Raw genomic sequence first — 16,853 nt, forward strand, 5'->3', positions numbered from 1 at the left:
GGTGAGTCCAAGTGGCGCGGCAGCAAGGCGCGCACGCGGACGCGGCCCGCGGTCGAGGTGGGGTTCGCCGGCCGCGCGCGCAGGCGTCTGGTTTGGGGCGGAGGAAATGATGCGAGCAGCGTGCGACACAGGACCGTGCGGTGCGCGGAGGAACGTGCTGGGTTCCGGAACTTGGGATCGTCGTCGCGTCGCGGTGCCTGCAGCGGTTTCAGGCGCTTCGGGAGGTCGCGGCAGGCCCCCGTGCGTGTGCACAGTGCGCCCGTCCGCCGCAAGGGTTAGGCAAAAGGTTTCAAAGGAAAAACATAAAAAAAAATGGAAGTTTTATTTAGAAGGATATTTTTCATGCGTAGCTTTTTTTTCCGAAATGTGTGGAAACCCCGGCTTCTGCATCAATCGACACACACATTTTGATTGCAAAGTTATAACGGTAGGTCATACAATTCATCGACAAGCAACCATGGATACAGGACTAAATCAGCTAAGAACATCAATAATAACGCAATTGAAAGCGTCTAGTACACCGCCAACCAGCTCGGTTGAAAACATCCTGAGGTATTGTCTCCAGCCGGTTGAATCCAATATCCATAAGCTCTCGAAGGTGCGTAGGAAGCAAGGACTAGGGTTTAAAACAAACCATACGATTTTTTTCCTATGGGTCATTTTTCATGCAATTTCAACAGAAAAAAATCCATGAGGCCTAGTCTCCCCCAAACAATTTTTTGTTTCTTTGATACTCCGATTTTGACTAGTAAGTTCTTGCATTTTTCTTGTGCTTTACCTTTAATCAGACATCTTCTGCGACATAACTATGAATCAAAATGATATGACATTGTGTTTCTACATTTTTCCTCCTTTTGAAATCCTGAATCAGATTGGCCATAAGCTTTTAAGAATGAGTTTTTCAAGGTCCACGCTCTGAATTTTTGTCCATTCGTAGTTTTTTTTTAAGAAACAGGAGAAACATGAAACATAATTTTGCAGTACGGGAACAAAAAAATTCCTAGAAAACATATAAATTAAATGGTGTTCTTTCGTAGAACACTTGCGGATGTAGAATTTTGCTTGCTAATACGTGCAATATTTTCATCATCTCACTACATCCTCCGCTTGAGTTTATAAGGTTCCTATTGAAGTTCATGCCATGCTTTGACAAATAATTATTCAATTATATTTAGTGTATATATATATAAGTTATACCATTACAAAGAGTTTTTTCAATAAGAATCCGACAATATATCTTTTGTGCCGCAATAACATCATATTGTCGATGTATTTTTTGATCAAAGTTTGACATAAAATTCCGCGCGTGTCTTATACACCCAAACGGAGGGAGTATTTTCTATGTAGCAAAGTCTGCTTTGATTGAATCCAAGTCCATAATCAAACCGACACGGTAAACATAAATACTAATCACTTTATTCCAAAATACACCTCATATAGAGTTTTGCACTTGAATCAAGGCAGTTCTTGTTTTTAGTGACTAACCACTCATATTGGGTTAATAATAAATAGATGCGACTACTTATTGGCCGGGTGCGGATAACAAGAGAAAAATGAGGTGTATTATGGAGCAAATAAAAAAAAGTTATACACGTTGTATCGTGGAATGGAGAGAGTACCTAGTACCTCGTCAGCCCTTTCTATGACATCTCGCGATCCCACCTCATCCGTTCCTCTACGAGTATGTTCATATTGTATTTGTTTTCGACAGTATTTGTGCATGTTCGAATTTTGTGTATGTGTTTTTGCTTCCACTAGAATACGAAGCAGTTCCATCAATGTGCGTCCTGCTTTCGGCCATTTCATATTATTTTTCTCTCACAGTCTCGTGCCGGCGTTGTGCGTTTGCTCTGGACCTCAGACCACGAGGTCACGGTATTTTCGGTGTGTCGCGGTCTACACGAGGTGTTCGTTTGGTGACTTCTTTTCGCCGCGATAACGGGGTGAAGGATGGCCGGGCGAAGCAGATAACGGATTTTTTTTTTCTAGAAATAGAGGGCCTCCCCTCTGTTCCATTTATCATAGACAAGTGAAACAAACTCAGATAACGGATTTGGACTCGGAGGTTCCTTCATGCTCTTGACTCCGAAACCGGTATTATATGGCAACCAAGAACCAACGTACGGTACGTAGAGTGCGTGGCACCTGTTGATGAGTTGATCGATGTTAATGGGAATACGGCCGGATACTTAGATACTGCAAACACATCGCAATCAAAAGAGACTAGAGAGTACACCTTGGTGACGCGTGCGTCAGTCCGCCCGGTACGTAGTTCAGTTGCGTGTGTGACTACGACGTTGACGTGTCCGGCCAAGGGTTCCTCAGGTTCAGGTGTACGTATTACTATATACTTATCGCTTGTTATCTGGACAGCGTAGCTTTCACAACCGCGTGTACGCAACGCCAGTGACGTGCGGGGCTTGTTTTTTCTCGCCAAACCACACACAGTGCCACTCCTTTTGCAACACACACGTTCCCTCTTTCATTTAATATTTTTTTTAATTATGTCTTCTCTAACTAACTAAGAAAAAGAAGCGAGAGAGAAAACCATGGCTACGAAGGGAGTGCAAATACTTAGGTGACTGCCACCCGCGTTATTTTTTCTCTCGTGGCTTTGTGTACGATCGCCAGCTGAGCATGTAACGGTTAAATTATCATGGCCAGCCCCAGGTCTTAAAGGAGATCTATGATAAATGGCGGGCGGCCAGGCCCCGTATGGCTCGGTCGTGGCGATGTGCCAAAGCGGCGCTAACTGCTAGGAAGATGCGATCTACTGTTTGCTTATATCAGCGGAGGACTGCAACTGGCATCGGGTCCGTCAGACGCGAATTGAAGTTCTCGTCCAAGTACTTCGTCCGTTTGCGTGTACCGTCGCCGGGAATGCGGTCGACCAAGCGTTTGGCTACTCATGTGTCCGAGAAAACGTAGCTGCCTTAGATTCAGTTCGTTGCATGATGCATCTGGATTGTCGATACGGACGAGGACATGTCCCGGCCTCTTGACCCGGCCATGGCAAGGACCGTCTAATTTAAGCCACTGATTTTATTTGGTTGACATGTAGACCAAATTGTCGTGCATGCATATATCAATCATCCCAAAACTAGGCGATTTGCCACACAACAAGACAGAGCAAAACATTGGAAAGATATTCACCCTGACCTCTACTATCTTCTAGAAAACCTATCTATGGTTCCACCTTCGTTGTCACCCCTCTTCTATGGGTAGATCGTGAGCCTTCTCCTCCTCTACCGGGAGAGGGGTATGTAATAAGGCCGTGATCTACCGGTGGAAGTTGTAATTTTTCTCGTATGAAAGTTTGTTAGTAGGTTTTTGTTTGTCAAGAATTGTCGGCGGCGAAACGATGAAGGCTGTCAGCTTGGAATAAGATCTCCCCGTCTCGACCTCGTTCCGGTGGTGCTTCGTAATGTCGGGAGGCGTATGGAAATGTAGTGGTTCTCATGGAGGCGACGCTCGGCGGATGTCAGCGCTTCTTCATCGAGACGGTATTCCTAGTTTCTAGTCCCTCGGGTTCGACCAAGCTTGGCAACACGAAATAATGTTCAGGCTTTAGCAAAAGAACAACAATTAAATTGAAAAGGAAACATCGCCACTCCTATCTCCGGATGGCAACGGGTACGAAGCCCGCCGGGTAGTGCCCGCCCCGCCCCATCACCGCAACCCTGATCGCAGCCCCGTCCCCGCTAACGGGTTTCATTTTTTCCCGTCCCTGTCGAGAACCCGAACCCATGAGCATACACAACACATCCAGGAAAAAAAGCAGCACAACGACACAAAAACATTCTCTTTTAACAGCACAATGATGGTAAAACAATATAATGATGACGTGGAGCGGAGGGAGTGGGCGCGCCGCGCCATGGAGAAAGCGACTGAGCGAGAGCGCGTAGGAACGGAGGGAGTGGGCGGCTCGGGAAGTTGATAGAATGGGGACTAGGGAGGGCCGAGTAGTGAATTAGGGTTAGAAACATGTTATATACCTAAGGTTTTCGCAAGAATGGGCTGAACTGGGCCATGTATATGAGCTATATCATATTTTTCATGACCCATCGGGTATCGGAAAGTGCCGGACTGGGTTTGAACCCGTTCACTTTTGACTCACGAACAAACCCGCGGGATTTAGATTTGACTCAAACCCGTTTCGTAATGGGGTAAAACCCTGCGGGGTTACGTGTTTCGGGGCCCCATTGCCATCTTGACTCGTATCCCTACAAGAATTTGACTACCACCAAATGTTTTAAAAAACCCAGTTCAGCCCATCTAAAGAGATGGGAAGTCATGAACGCTGAACGTACTTGGGCTGATGATATCCTAAAGATGGGAAGCCATGGAGCATTGAACGTATATATTTGGGCCAGTATGATCCCCTAAAAGTGCAGACTGTCAAACCACATGATCTTCACCATAACGTTAGAGAAGGACTCCAAAGCCACAAAAAATTAGACCAATAAAAGCACCCTGAGGCCCCGTTTGGAACAAAGGATGTTCATAGGAATTTCACAGGAAATGTTTCTATGATGCCATTTGGATTGTAGGATTGGCATTGAGAATTCAAATAGGAATGTTTCCTTTCCTTTGAGAACTCCAATGCAACATGTGTCTTTATCTCTCTTCTTTTCTCTCTTTTGAAACACCGTTTTCTGTGAAATTCCCGTTGAGGCGTTGTCGAGGTACACCTCGGACGATGGCGGTGACGTCCTCGGACGTCTCTCCCCTTCCATGAGGCGTTTTCGAGGTACTACACCACCACCGCTCTAGGTTCTCGAGTGAAAACCTAAAGTCCTCGGATTGGGCGGCAGCGGCGCTCGCAGCGTCACGCTCTCCCTTGGGGGTGCCGTTGGGGGAATGCTAGATCTGCTGACGAGGGATCTTGGTCGGCGGCTCGGTGTTTTTAATTAGGGTTGAATCTTGCTGTTTATGTTTAGTTAGGGTTTAAATATTGTTGTTTATGTTTAGTTCTATAGTTAATTAGGGTTGAATCTTGCTGTTTATATTTAATTAGGGTTTAAATATTGGTGTTTATGTTTAGTTCTAGCTATTTAGGATTTATATTGCTGTTTATGGTTAAGTATTAATGTTATTGTTGTTTATGGTTAAATGATACATGCATGTGATCCTGACCATCGTGTCGGTTGATATGAGCAATGTGGGCCCGACCATCGTGCCAGGTCGTTGAGAAGGGTCCGGCCATTGTGCCGATGGGGTATATGTAGGTGGGAATTTTTTTATGCAGGTATAAAATTCGGGTAGACTCATTTGTTGTTTTACAGCAATGGTCATGCCGAAATTTTCTGTTTTTTTTAAATTACTTTTATAAGTGTTCGATAGGAACCTCAGACTCGTGTTGAAGAGGTGCATGAGCAGCCACCGGTTGTGGAGGGAGAAATCCGAGAAGAAGCGGGGGCATTTACCTCGGGGGCATCTTCCTCGGGTTCGGAAATTGCCATGAGCGATGGCTTTGAGCACGGCGAAGGAGCCGAGGAGCAACTATTCCTTGAAGGAGCCGAGGAGTAGCTGCTCCTTGAAGGAGCAGCTAACGAGAAAGAAGCCCAGGGTGCGACGTCACAGGCTACGGCGTCGACTACTCAGTCGGAGTCCAAGCGGGGGGCGAACAAGGTGCCGTCGGAGTCGTGGGTCGTCATCTAGCTCAATAAAGAAAGCTACCCGGAGGAACCGGTGGAGGCTGCAAAAAAATTCGCCAACACATGCAACGCCATCGTACGGGGACGTGCTCGGATCTATCAAAGATGGAGCGACGTTCCTGAAGCTGTGAAGCAAGACTGTTACGAGGCGGCATGGAAGCGGTTCGTGCCTGCCAATGATGAGATCCGCTCACAGTTGGAGTGGCGGATGCACCAAGTCATGAGGAAGGGCCAGAGCACGTGGCAATATAACTACAGGAAGCTCATCGGCAAAGACTGGAAGATAGTGGTTAACAAGCACTGGAAGGGGATCTCGAAGGACTGGGAGAGGTTCAAGGTGTGGGTCAGGTCCCCTGAATTCAAGGCCAGCCAAAAATGGTACAAGGAGCTTCGTGAGAAAAGGCCCTTCGCCCACCGCCTCGGCAGTCGTGGACGCCTCGAAAAGGAGAAGGTGTGGGGGAAGGAGGACGCCCAATTGGACAAAGCCGGGATACAGCCGAGGGTCCCAACTTTGCTTCGCAGTGAGTACTCCAGCAAATGGCTGCGGTTGTCCATGACCGCAAATCAGTGGGCGGGTCTGGAGCATAAGTCAGAGAAGCAAGATGCTGCACTCGTAAGGCATCGTCCTGTCATCTTCTTTTATCGGTTGGGCTTCTTATACTCACATATAAGATTAACACCAGGCATGTTGTTTTTTGTATACATGGTGCAATTGCAGAGTGAGGGTCGGATGGCTCCCACTCGTTTTATCAACCAACAGTGGGATGATGCCATCAGCTACGCTCTGCAATGAAATAAGCACGGGGGCCATATGCGAGGTGTCGGTTCCGGGCCCTTTCGCAGGCAGATGGCGAAAGAGCAAGGTTCCCGGAAACGCAGAAGGGCGGCCAGCAAAGAACAAAACTCAGAGGAATTGGATGAGAAGATCCGGGTGTTGGCGAGGGAGGCACTCAGGAAGCATGCAAGGAACCAGCGTGACGTCGACAACTTCATTCGATCACGGTGTTTTCCTGTCGGCGCCCAACCAACCAACTCCACCCACACCGGATCCTTCCCCGATGGGGAATAAGAGCACCTCATGCTCCGGCACCGAGTGACAGTTTGACCCGCTTGGGCCACTCGACGAGAACCTCACAGTAAGCGTCTTCACGTGGTACGAAAAATAGTGAAATACCACTATCATGCTCCAATCTATTAATGATGTTGCCATGTTTGTCATGCGCAGAAGGGCGTCAAATGCCGGCTACACATGCCGATGGTGGGGAATCCTCTGGGCGCGTGCGGGTTGCTGATGCCGCGTACGGCTGTGGTGCACCACGTGACCCTGCGAGACGACATGGTCAGGGTGCAGGTGGACTCCGTGCTCAAGGGCTGCGAGGACGAACCGGTCCCTTATCCTCCACACGAAGAGCGACGACCCTAAGGGATTGCATCAACTCCTTCGTCATTTGGCCTAGGAGGTTGGCGGTCCTCGCTACGGAGCCTTCTCCGTATCCATCTCCGTCGCCCCGCCTCGGTCCGTCTGCACCCGCCGGGCGCCTGACGTCTCCGTCGCCGCTTGGCGCCTCACCCAGTCCTTTGGACTACGAGCCCGTAGAACGAGACTTCTCACCTGCGGCGGAATGCAGCGACGACAATGTAGGCCAAAATCCTCCGTCGCCGCCCAAACCCGAAGCCATCAATACCAAGACCCGTCCCTCGGAGAGCCACAGCAGCATCGGCCCTGTTGGAGCCCCGTCCAAGTGCCCCATCTAGGATGCACGTCCCCCATAAACCAGACAATTCCGATTTCCTGAGACGCAGGAAAAACAAGAGGGGGACAGGCGGCAAGGCAAGCAAGGGCTCCTCCAAGGATGGGAAAGCGTCGTCTTCTACGGGAAGACAACCAAAGACCGCGTCGCAGATAAAAGGGATTTGGGAAGAGTGACCAGACATTCTAAAGATGCCCACCCACCCCCGTGTTGGAGATAGATTGCTTGATGGATCTTATTTCGTGGATAGGCGATTCTCCCAATTGTTGTTCCACCCAGGACAACCGATGGTGTCCCCGGATGACCTGTATCGCCTGCCACGAGAGATGCAGCCATAAAAAATACATGAATGTGGCATCATCAAGCGCAGACCTAACAAATCTGAAAATTAGGGTTCGAGTGCCAAAACATTATGGCTTCTTCGACTCCAATACGGGGGAAATCCAGAGGGAAAACGACGTTACCTTTGGCATTGACCTCCTCAACTTGTTTCACCTCTTCAACCGCAAGTGTCTCAACAACGCCATATTAAGACTTTGGTGTGTACACTACACGAGGGAGGCCTATAGGGTGAAGCAATATGGCATGGCCGTTGCCGACCCCTTTCTCTTCAACACCACTTTGCTTGGTCCAGACCCATTGTTGGCCGAAAGTAGAAAGTTGACGATTGAATACCTCACTCAATTCATGTTGAAGCACCAAGACCGCTGTTTTATATTGATATTGTACCATCTATAGTAAGTTGTTTTCAATTCGCGTGAATACATACATCTTTTTCCGTCGGAAGACTTGCTTGTTATATTATTTGGCTAATACAATGTGCCTCCTTTTGTGAAACAGCGGCCATTGGGTGATAATCGCCATCTGCCTCGATCTTGGAGGGGTTACATATTTTGATGCACTACGACGCAAGGAGTATGAACCACAACGTGACTGGGACCCGATAAAAAATGTCATCGACTCAGCCTATCGCGACGCGGTGAAATGCTACGCGATGCCTGACTTTAGCCGCAATCCTGACGCTCCCCTCAGGCACACTTTCAGGTTCCCCTGCGAGCAACAGTCTGAAGGATCTGTCTATTGTGGTTACTACTGCGCGCACACTATTCAGCAGTTCATCAACGACTTCCAACCGAAGGAGAAGAAGACCTTCGAAGAAGTGAGGAATTTCTTTCTAGCCAACGGCGAGTTAGGGCACAACTCAGAAATTCTCGTGTATGAGATCCAGAAGGACATCGGCGAAATCCTCAACAAGAAGGTCCTCAAAACGAGCTGGGATTACTACGGCGGCGGGATTGTCGCCAAAAGTGGTTAATTTTGTGGGGAACACTTTTATATGTGGCTCATTCTTTCAAACACTTTGTATACATGCATGTGACTTGAATGTTTAACTCGTGTGGAACTTTGTAATATATTTGCTGCTATTCCGTTTCTGCTATTTTCTGCTATTTTGTAATATATTTCCTGCTATTTTCCGTGCTATGTTGTATTCCTGCTATTTCTGTGCTACAGGAATATTTATTTTTATACATAATTCACTTATTTACTTTCGGGAAAAATAGTACCAGTGACGGTTATAAACCACCGCCACTGAACATATAGCAATGGCGGTTAGGCACCACCGCCACTGGAAACGGTTCGAGTGGCGGTGGCCATAGACCGCCAGTGGAAATGTCCAGTGTCGGGTACTGCGCCCGCCACTGCTGTACTCCACGCACTTTTCGGGTGGTGCCGGAGGGATTTATAGTGGCGGTTTGTAGGTTTTCGGTGGCGGGTATTTTACCCGCCATTGGTGATCTCGGTGCGACAGTGACGGGTATTTTACCCACCACCGATGCTAAAATCTCCAGTGACCCAGAGTTGGTGGCCCGCCACCAACCCCATTTTTTGACCGTCACTGGAGGGGTTTTCTGGAGTAGTGGGTCAGGGGCATACGGCCCTGATATTGGCTACTCCCTTCGCCAGGCTAGTACGTATAATTTGGTGGCTCTAAGTTGTTCGACCGATGCATTCATTTTGCCATGCTTGTTAAATAAATCAATAAAAATGGTTCTGTGCATCATTTTGATTGAGGGAAACGGGGTTTGAGCCTCCTTTTCGAAAAAATATACCATGTCATCTCAACTCTACGTGGCTCGAGGCCCCCCCACCCACCACCCCCACCCCGCGCGTGTCCATCCGTCCGTCCATTGGTTGGCTCTTGGCTCTTCAGCATTGCTCTAAATCCCAGGATACGCATTATCTTCGGTTGGATTGCAAGTAATACCACACCAATATCCCCCTTTTAAGTCAATTTCTAAATGTTAAATGTTAGTTTAACTGAGCCAAAATTTTAAACTAACAAAATCTTAAATGAACTAAAAATGGGGCATGACTGCATAAGTATGATCCCACCCGTATCCCTTGTCCTGTGATCCATCTGGAAGGAACGCGCCGCTTCGACCGACCAGCTGCTTTTGTCGGTGCTCCACGCTTGGAAGTTAATTTGCTGGTTTCAAGGGTGCAAATCTTCTGACATGAGTGTCAGCACACAGGCTGCGCCCCCCTGAAGGAATTCTCTCTTTGCTTACCCTCTGCTCCTGCTCTTGGTCCTTTCTAATTAGTAACTTTTCTCTTCGGCTTGCTTGATCTCAGACGGCATTTTTCTTTTTCAGTTTTGTAAAGACATTAGTTTCCCTTTCGTGATCAATTAATGAATGCATCACTGCTGTGATTTGTCAAAAAGAATTGTTTTACAACTCAAATCATCTAACCAGTTTACGATCCGCTTTTACCATCTCGATGAGTAGAACGAAAATAGGTCTCAATTTTCGACAGGTTTTTTTTCCAACATGTTAGTTGCCACCCCCATAGTTCTCGAGTTATCATAGTGTTGAGACATATTACCGTCGTGTATCTTTTTATTGGTAGATCGGTAACCCCACAAATGTTTTCATATTTCGTAGTTACCACCACATGGTTCTCGTGCTGTTGTAGTGTTCAGATATAGTCATCGACTGATGACGTTTTACTTTTTTAGGTAGGTTGGTAACCCACCTTTTACTATTATTAGGTGGTGACTATTGTAAAAAAAAAGGTTCATCAAAACGTATACAAGAATTTTAATTCTGAATCTCTCCTCATGAAAAACTCAATGGGTGAAAGAAAGCGGATAATAATTTCGGTTAATACTTGAAGTATGAATCATTTTGAATTGTGAAATAGAAGGAAGAGAATTCCTGCATGCAAGAACATTTCGTCGTTCTATTTAGTGGCCGCATCAGAAGCTAAATGACACACTCACACCCAGTAAACTCCTAAAATTTAATACTCCCTCCGTCCCATATTAAGTGCCGAAATATTATATGTATCTAGATATATTTTAATATATAGATACATCAATAACAAATTTGAGCCGTTTAATATGTGACAGAGGGAGTATGTTTCTACCATTCATAGTTCTCTCAATTATTTCTATTAATATTTTCTCAATATACACGGCGCTTTTATGCTGTCTGGTGGTTGCAGACACGTGATTAAACTGAAGCAATGGGAAGGACTCCCCCCAAGGTGTAGTTGTACCGCATGAGAGAACAACAAGTTTCCAGCGGCAGCATCACCCGTATCGCACACTCCATTTGTATTTGTTTTGCCATTTTTCATAACCTATGTAATGCAATTAAACGGAAAATCAATCCTCTCGGTTGACGCACGAGTGGCAAGCGTCGTAGTTGTTCTCTGAATCGAAGCCAGCGACCGCGACGACGGCACAGTGACGGCAATTCCCGGCCGGTTCAGAGAGGAGGCGCCCTCCCCTTGCTTCCTACTGCAGAATCAAGTACTAGCAAGCAGCTTCAACCTACAAGCTTGAATGCTCCATCATCTGTGTAGCTCCTGGACAGCGTCGATCCCAGCTCACCAGCTGCGAGTAGTCCGTGTCTTCTCCTCGTGCTCAGAGTTCAGACCCTGGAGCACGCTGCCGCCGCCGCCACAGCAGGGCCTCCCCTTGTTTCCCGGGTGTTATAGGACCTGCAACCCGGGCATTTCTGCGCCAGAACGTGGAAGCGCACGCTCGATGTCGCCCCGCAGTCGTTGCAGAGGATCCATACCTGGAGGAGGAGGAGAAGAAGAACACGGTTCAGCTTGCAGCAGCCAGGTACACCGGAGGGTCATTGGCAAGATGCATGGTCACAACGCGTGGTCGTCAGGTCAGTTTGTTGCTTACCATCTTCTTCTGGTAGAACTCCGGCATCGGCGTGGCGGCGACCTCCTCGTCGAGCTTCTGCCACGCGTCGGACATGTCGCAGGCGGAGCGCGAGCAGACCGGGCATGAGTAGCTGGGGAAAACCAAACCAAACCAAACAGCTTGGTCAGATCACCTCGCTCATTTCGTGTGAGCAAAGATTCGCGTGGAGAATGCTTACTGGTGATGAACCCTCATCTCGTTCAGGCATTCCAGATGGATCGTGTGCCCGCAGTGCAGTACACTGATGTCCATTGTCGAGTCAAACAGATACTGTGATTGAAAAACATCAAATGTTTTGAAGATTAGGAATGGTTGAAAGATCAAGAATTTCAAAATTAGGAGTGATGTTTACTTATACTAGCTTAAGGCTTTGGGGATAAATGAAGGCCTAACCTCGAAGCAGACAGGGCAGTTGTGATGCATTGCTCTTTCCACGCAGTGATGAGAGTCCTTCAAGACATTGCCGTAGCAACACCCTGTCAGTGAACAAGGCCGCACGGGTAGCGTTAGAGAAATTTTTAACGGTGACATGTAACCAATATAGCTAACAACCTAAATTTGCGCGGAACTTACCACATTTTTCGCAGTGAAAGAAGTTGTCCATGCCACCAGTTCTGAACAAAGAGAACAAAATATCCAAAAATTGATCATTCTGAATAAAAAACTAAACGTGTCCAAAACACAGGATAGCTGTAAACTTGGCACTTGCCTGCAGATGCCGCATCCATCGCAATGATACTGGTTCTTTGAGATCTGAAACAAAAATAAGACGACGGTCAGACCGAGAAAATAAGCAATTAGAGCAATTGTTCATTCATTCAACAATCCGAATGTGCCTACATCATCGTCGAAGAAGTTGCATTTCGCACAGAAGTATTTTCCCATGCATGCCCCACAGTCAGAGCAATTCTGTTGCACCTGTTGATCCAAAACGAGCATTAGTACATCAGCCCAAAGCCCAAAAGGTGAACACATACTCGAGAAATACTATTGTGCTTTTCAGTAGACACGTACATCCTGTTCTTTGCTGCAGAGCGAGCAGATAACCTGTGATACATCACAAAGCAGAATAACTCCAGTAAGTACACAATCAGGGGTAGGTAAGTTCATACAATTCCTACTGACTACTGTTTTTACTGGAGAGAAAAAATAAGAGGAAGGCCAAAAAATTCTCAGCTATGTGACTGGATAGGCATTATTTTAATTCAGGACACATCAAATGGACCTACATGATTGGCGAAGTATCCGGTGAAAACCCTTATTCGGTGCAAACCTTGCAAACTCCATAAAAACCACGTTTAGAAGTTTCAAAAAAATTCTAAAAAAATACCATATGTTGGGACTGTGATGTTCTACAAACTTGCAAAATTTCAAGTTCAAAATCAAAAACATTTGGGAGAAATTAAAAGGAGAAATTTACAATGAATAGTGTGAAACACTGAAAAAACACTATTCATGCAGAATTTGTCTTTTTCGCTGCTGCCAAACGAAATTGAGTTTGGACTTAAATTTTACACATATATATAAACCATCACTTTTCTAACATATGTGATTTTTTTTAGAATTTTGTGAACTTTTTTCAATGGAGTTTTCACGGTTTGCACCGTAGAGGGAGTTTTCACCGGATACTTCGCCTACATGATTAACAATGCAATCATGTCCTCAATTATGCACCAATAAACCAGCCGAGTGATGTTAAAATTGAATTATTCCTGATGGATAGAGAAATATCTTTTGTCCTTTCCCTTTCCTCCGCTGCCTTTCCCCCTTTCTGCAAGCCGTCTTCCTTCCGGTGACATTGACAGATCGTCGCATGGACCTAACAATCATGTGGAGTCGATGACCACACATGCCGGCAAGTTGCACCGGAGCTCGTCGATTTTGATAGCGGGAAGCGGAATACAATTTTTTTTTATCAGGATGCAAGTTGTTCCCCGGAGCACAGGATAAGCTTATCTATCTGGAGAAAGGGGGCAAAAAGGTCTTGGCTTTGGCAAGGGCATTCTTGGCCACTGCATGGCGGGTGGTGGTCCATGTTTCCACTTCTACGCGTGCATCACCACCGGATAGGGAAAGGCCGAAAGGGGTGATTTCGAATTTTGAAAATTAGTGATGAAATTAAATCATTGATTTCTCAAGTGAGAAATTGGGATGAATTCAACCGCCGACGCTGAGTAGAGGAAGAAGAAGATCGATGGTATGCAATAAAACACGGAAGCAGAAATGACGAAAAAGGTAAACGGATGCTGAAAACAGGAATAAAGTTGCACACCTTTTTTATTTCGTGGCGAGGGATCTCGTGCCGGTGGCGGGGCTCGACCTGGAGCGAATTCTGCAACACACAAGCAAGCCCGATGATTCAGCGATTTCCCTTTATTCGCTCCAAATCCAAATCCAGAGCGACCGAGGCAGAGCTCGATTGGATTATTGCACAAGCGCAATTCGATCGAAAACAAACATCGCCCAAAAGGGTTAAGCAAAAAACAGCGTACCTTGGCTTCGTTGTGGCAATGCCGGCAGCCGAAGACCTCGCCGCAGCACGGCGCCCGAATCCTGCAACCCCTCGCGTAATGCGCGCAGCTTCACCCAGAAAACCCGTCGAATCAACACACACAATAGCGGCGATGATATCAGAATCAGGAGATGACGGGGTCTCATGGCTGATTTGCTTACGTACCCGTGCTGCTCTGCCCTTGAATCCATGTCTCCGTTCCTTCCGATTCGCAGCTCGGAGAGAGAGGAGAGGCAATGCGGAGCCCCGTGTCGGAGTACGTGCTCCGGCTGGAGGAAGGAGCAGCGGGGGATGTGCGGGAGAGGCTCGCGGCCGTCCGTCCGCCCGGCGGGAGGGAACGAGGACGGGGATGACGAGGGGAGGCTTCTGCGCGTGCGCGAGGAGAACCGCTGGGCGTTGGACGGCTATATAGAAACAAGAAAAACAAGGGGGGAGGAACCGAAGGAATCTATCCGTGTTCTTCCTCTTTTTTTTTCCTCTCTAAATGGAAGGAACCTGAGCTGGAAAAAGCTTTTAAACGCGGGATCGCCCCCACCAATCAGTGGGTCAATCATCGATCTCGAGAAAAATAAAGAAGGTGAGCTGCAGCGAACTGGCAGCAGCTACGCCTACGCGCCCACGGGACGGCGGGAATGGTTTCTGGGAGTCGGCGGGTGGGGCAGGATGGTGGGTGGGACCAGTTGAGAGAGACGGCGGCAACCGTTGCGGGAAACGGATGAGGACCACGGCGGCCCGCGTCAGGTGCATGCAGGAGGCTGGGATAGATAGGGCCGCGCGTGGGTGTGAAAACGTGGATATTCATGGATATTCAGTCCGGTATCGTGAATCTACGTAAACGGATACTTGCTAACTCGTAGAACATGTACGGATATCATATTTGACTATTTGACTAGTCCAATGTCCGTGCATTGTTACGGAATACAACAGTTTAAAAATAATTGCAATCATGCCATGCAAAACAGTGTCATCTCCCACTCCCTGCAACGCCAACCAAGGCAGATTCAAGATTTCATTACCGTGACATATATTTTCCACCGCCATTTCATAGAAGAGATAGAGTTTTCTAGTCTTTTCAACCTCTAAGCCGGGCTCTTGGGTCCATTAAAAAAGTTGTCAGTCCGTTAAACCTAGGTGCCAATTCACACAACAACTGATGAGCCATTTCTACATTTATTTATGCAACAACAAACATTGATCTCCTATATATACATTTATGCAACAACATTAGGCACATGGTTGCTTCCCAACTTGCAAAGTTCCATGGAATTTGTATGACTATACATGGATCATATGATTTAGCCTCCTTCACCCAAATCAGGCCCTGTTCTGTTCGGTTGCGTGCGAATCCCCATGGATTGACGAGGTCGTTGGGAGGATTGAGGGAAAAATGAATTAAGATCTCTCTCAATCCTTGCTATTTCCCCTGAATTGAACGGGTTGGGGTAGAAACCAACTGACCCTTGAGGGACTATGCATGCTTTTGATTTCTTTCAAGTGTAGTACGCATTCCCAGCTTAATTCTAGTTCTTGTGTTTGTCTGTATCGAGATTTCTCATGTTTGAAAACTTCTTTTGCTGAGCTGTATGGATAACTTAATTGGCAGGAGCAGGTGTGTGTGTGAGATATATTTGTCCAGCAATCTATCGGAAAATATTGCTTCTTCTTTTCTCTTAATGACGACGTTTAGAGCATCTCTAGCAGATACCGTATATCCTGACCCTTAAAAACGTGTATACGGTAAACCGAAAAACACTTTTTAGGTACCGATTTGGTTTGGGCGGAACATATACACCATAAAGTCATATCACAAATCTTTTACGGAGCGGGTTCATCTTTTATGGACTCGGTTTATGGATCTGTTCCGTCCAACGTTGTACAAAACCACAAAATATAGTCTTTTTTAGAAAGGGATTTCAACAACAATAATCTAAATTCGCACACACACAGAGACCAATTTCAACCAAATTCCAAATCAACAACCTCCCCCGCCTAATGCGCACACAGCAACAAAGATAGGAATCATTCGCACACAGCCACAAAGATGGGAATCTCCTCCGCCTAATTTGCACACGACCTCATCTGCGGCTAGAGGAGACCTCCTCTGCGGCCAGAGGAGGGGCCGCGAGCGGCGACGTTGGCCAGAGGAGGGGTCACACGACGGCCACAGGAGGGGTTGCGCGGGGATGAACGGCGTCGTTCGTGGCGAGGCGGGGCGGCGGCACTGGAGGCATGACTGGAGGTGTTGGGCGGCGGCGCTGGAGCTGCGGGGTGTTAGCCGCAGGAGGGGCTTGCGTGCCATATCTTTCCAGCGAGGTCGCTCGTCCCCTTTCCATGACCCCGCACCGCTGCTGACTCGCCGGCTCCTTCGGGACCGCGAGCTGGGGACGCAAACCTTTATCCGCCAAGGCAGATAACGAGGATCGAGGAGCGAGAAGGTCGGGATATAGGTCTTTTTTAACCATATTAATTGTACTAGCTTCACAAAACACCCTATTTTTTGCATTTGGAAAATGAAAAATCATTTTTCATAACCAAACATTTGTAAACCTCTTTGGCAATATTGTTTGTCATGACAAGATACAACTTTGGGCGAAAAATGGATACATTATCATGAACTATGACGTAGAATTGGACAAACTTTGGTCATTTGGCTTAAAAAATAAACTTCAACTATGGGAAATAACAAGTTTGTACTACATAGGTCATCT

At 47.0% G+C, this 16,853-nt stretch overlaps 1 protein-coding gene across 1 annotated transcript; it reads right to left on the reverse strand.

Moving 5' to 3' along the window:
• Positions 1-10,828: 10,828 nt before the first annotated feature.
• LOC100822563 (E3 ubiquitin-protein ligase RZFP34) lies at positions 10,829-14,634 on the reverse strand. Its single transcript, XM_003573953.4, has 11 exons — positions 14,311-14,634; positions 14,126-14,213; positions 13,906-13,965; positions 12,648-12,680; positions 12,474-12,551; positions 12,343-12,386; positions 12,207-12,247; positions 12,027-12,109; positions 11,812-11,903; positions 11,613-11,724; positions 10,829-11,496 (listed from the first exon to the last, which is right to left on the reverse strand). The coding sequence occupies exons 1-11, from the start codon at positions 14,334-14,336 to the stop codon at positions 11,347-11,349; spliced, it is 807 nt and encodes a 268-aa protein (XP_003574001.1). The 5' UTR covers positions 14,337-14,634; the 3' UTR covers positions 10,829-11,346.
• Between the last annotated feature and the right edge of the window lie 2,219 nt (positions 14,635-16,853).

The sequence above is a fragment of the Brachypodium distachyon genome, chromosome 3 (assembly GCF_000005505.3).
Source record: "Brachypodium distachyon strain Bd21 chromosome 3, Brachypodium_distachyon_v3.0, whole genome shotgun sequence".
NCBI lineage: Eukaryota > Viridiplantae > Streptophyta > Magnoliopsida > Poales > Poaceae > Brachypodium > Brachypodium distachyon.

What these genes read in the sequence shown, in the direction of transcription:
- LOC100822563 (XM_003573953.4), bottom strand. Translation starts at nt 14,336, where the DNA reads ATGGATTCAAGGGCAGAGCAGCACGG. An exon ending in CTTTCACTGCGAAAAATGTG is followed by an intron (nt 12,110 to 12,206) that starts GTAAGTTCCGCG and finishes GTTCACTGACAG; the next exon opens with GGTGTTGCTACGGCAATGTC. An exon ending in AGTTCTACCAGAAGAAGATG is followed by an intron (nt 11,497 to 11,612) that starts GTAAGCAACAAA and finishes CTCCTCCTCCAG; the next exon opens with GTATGGATCCTCTGCAACGA.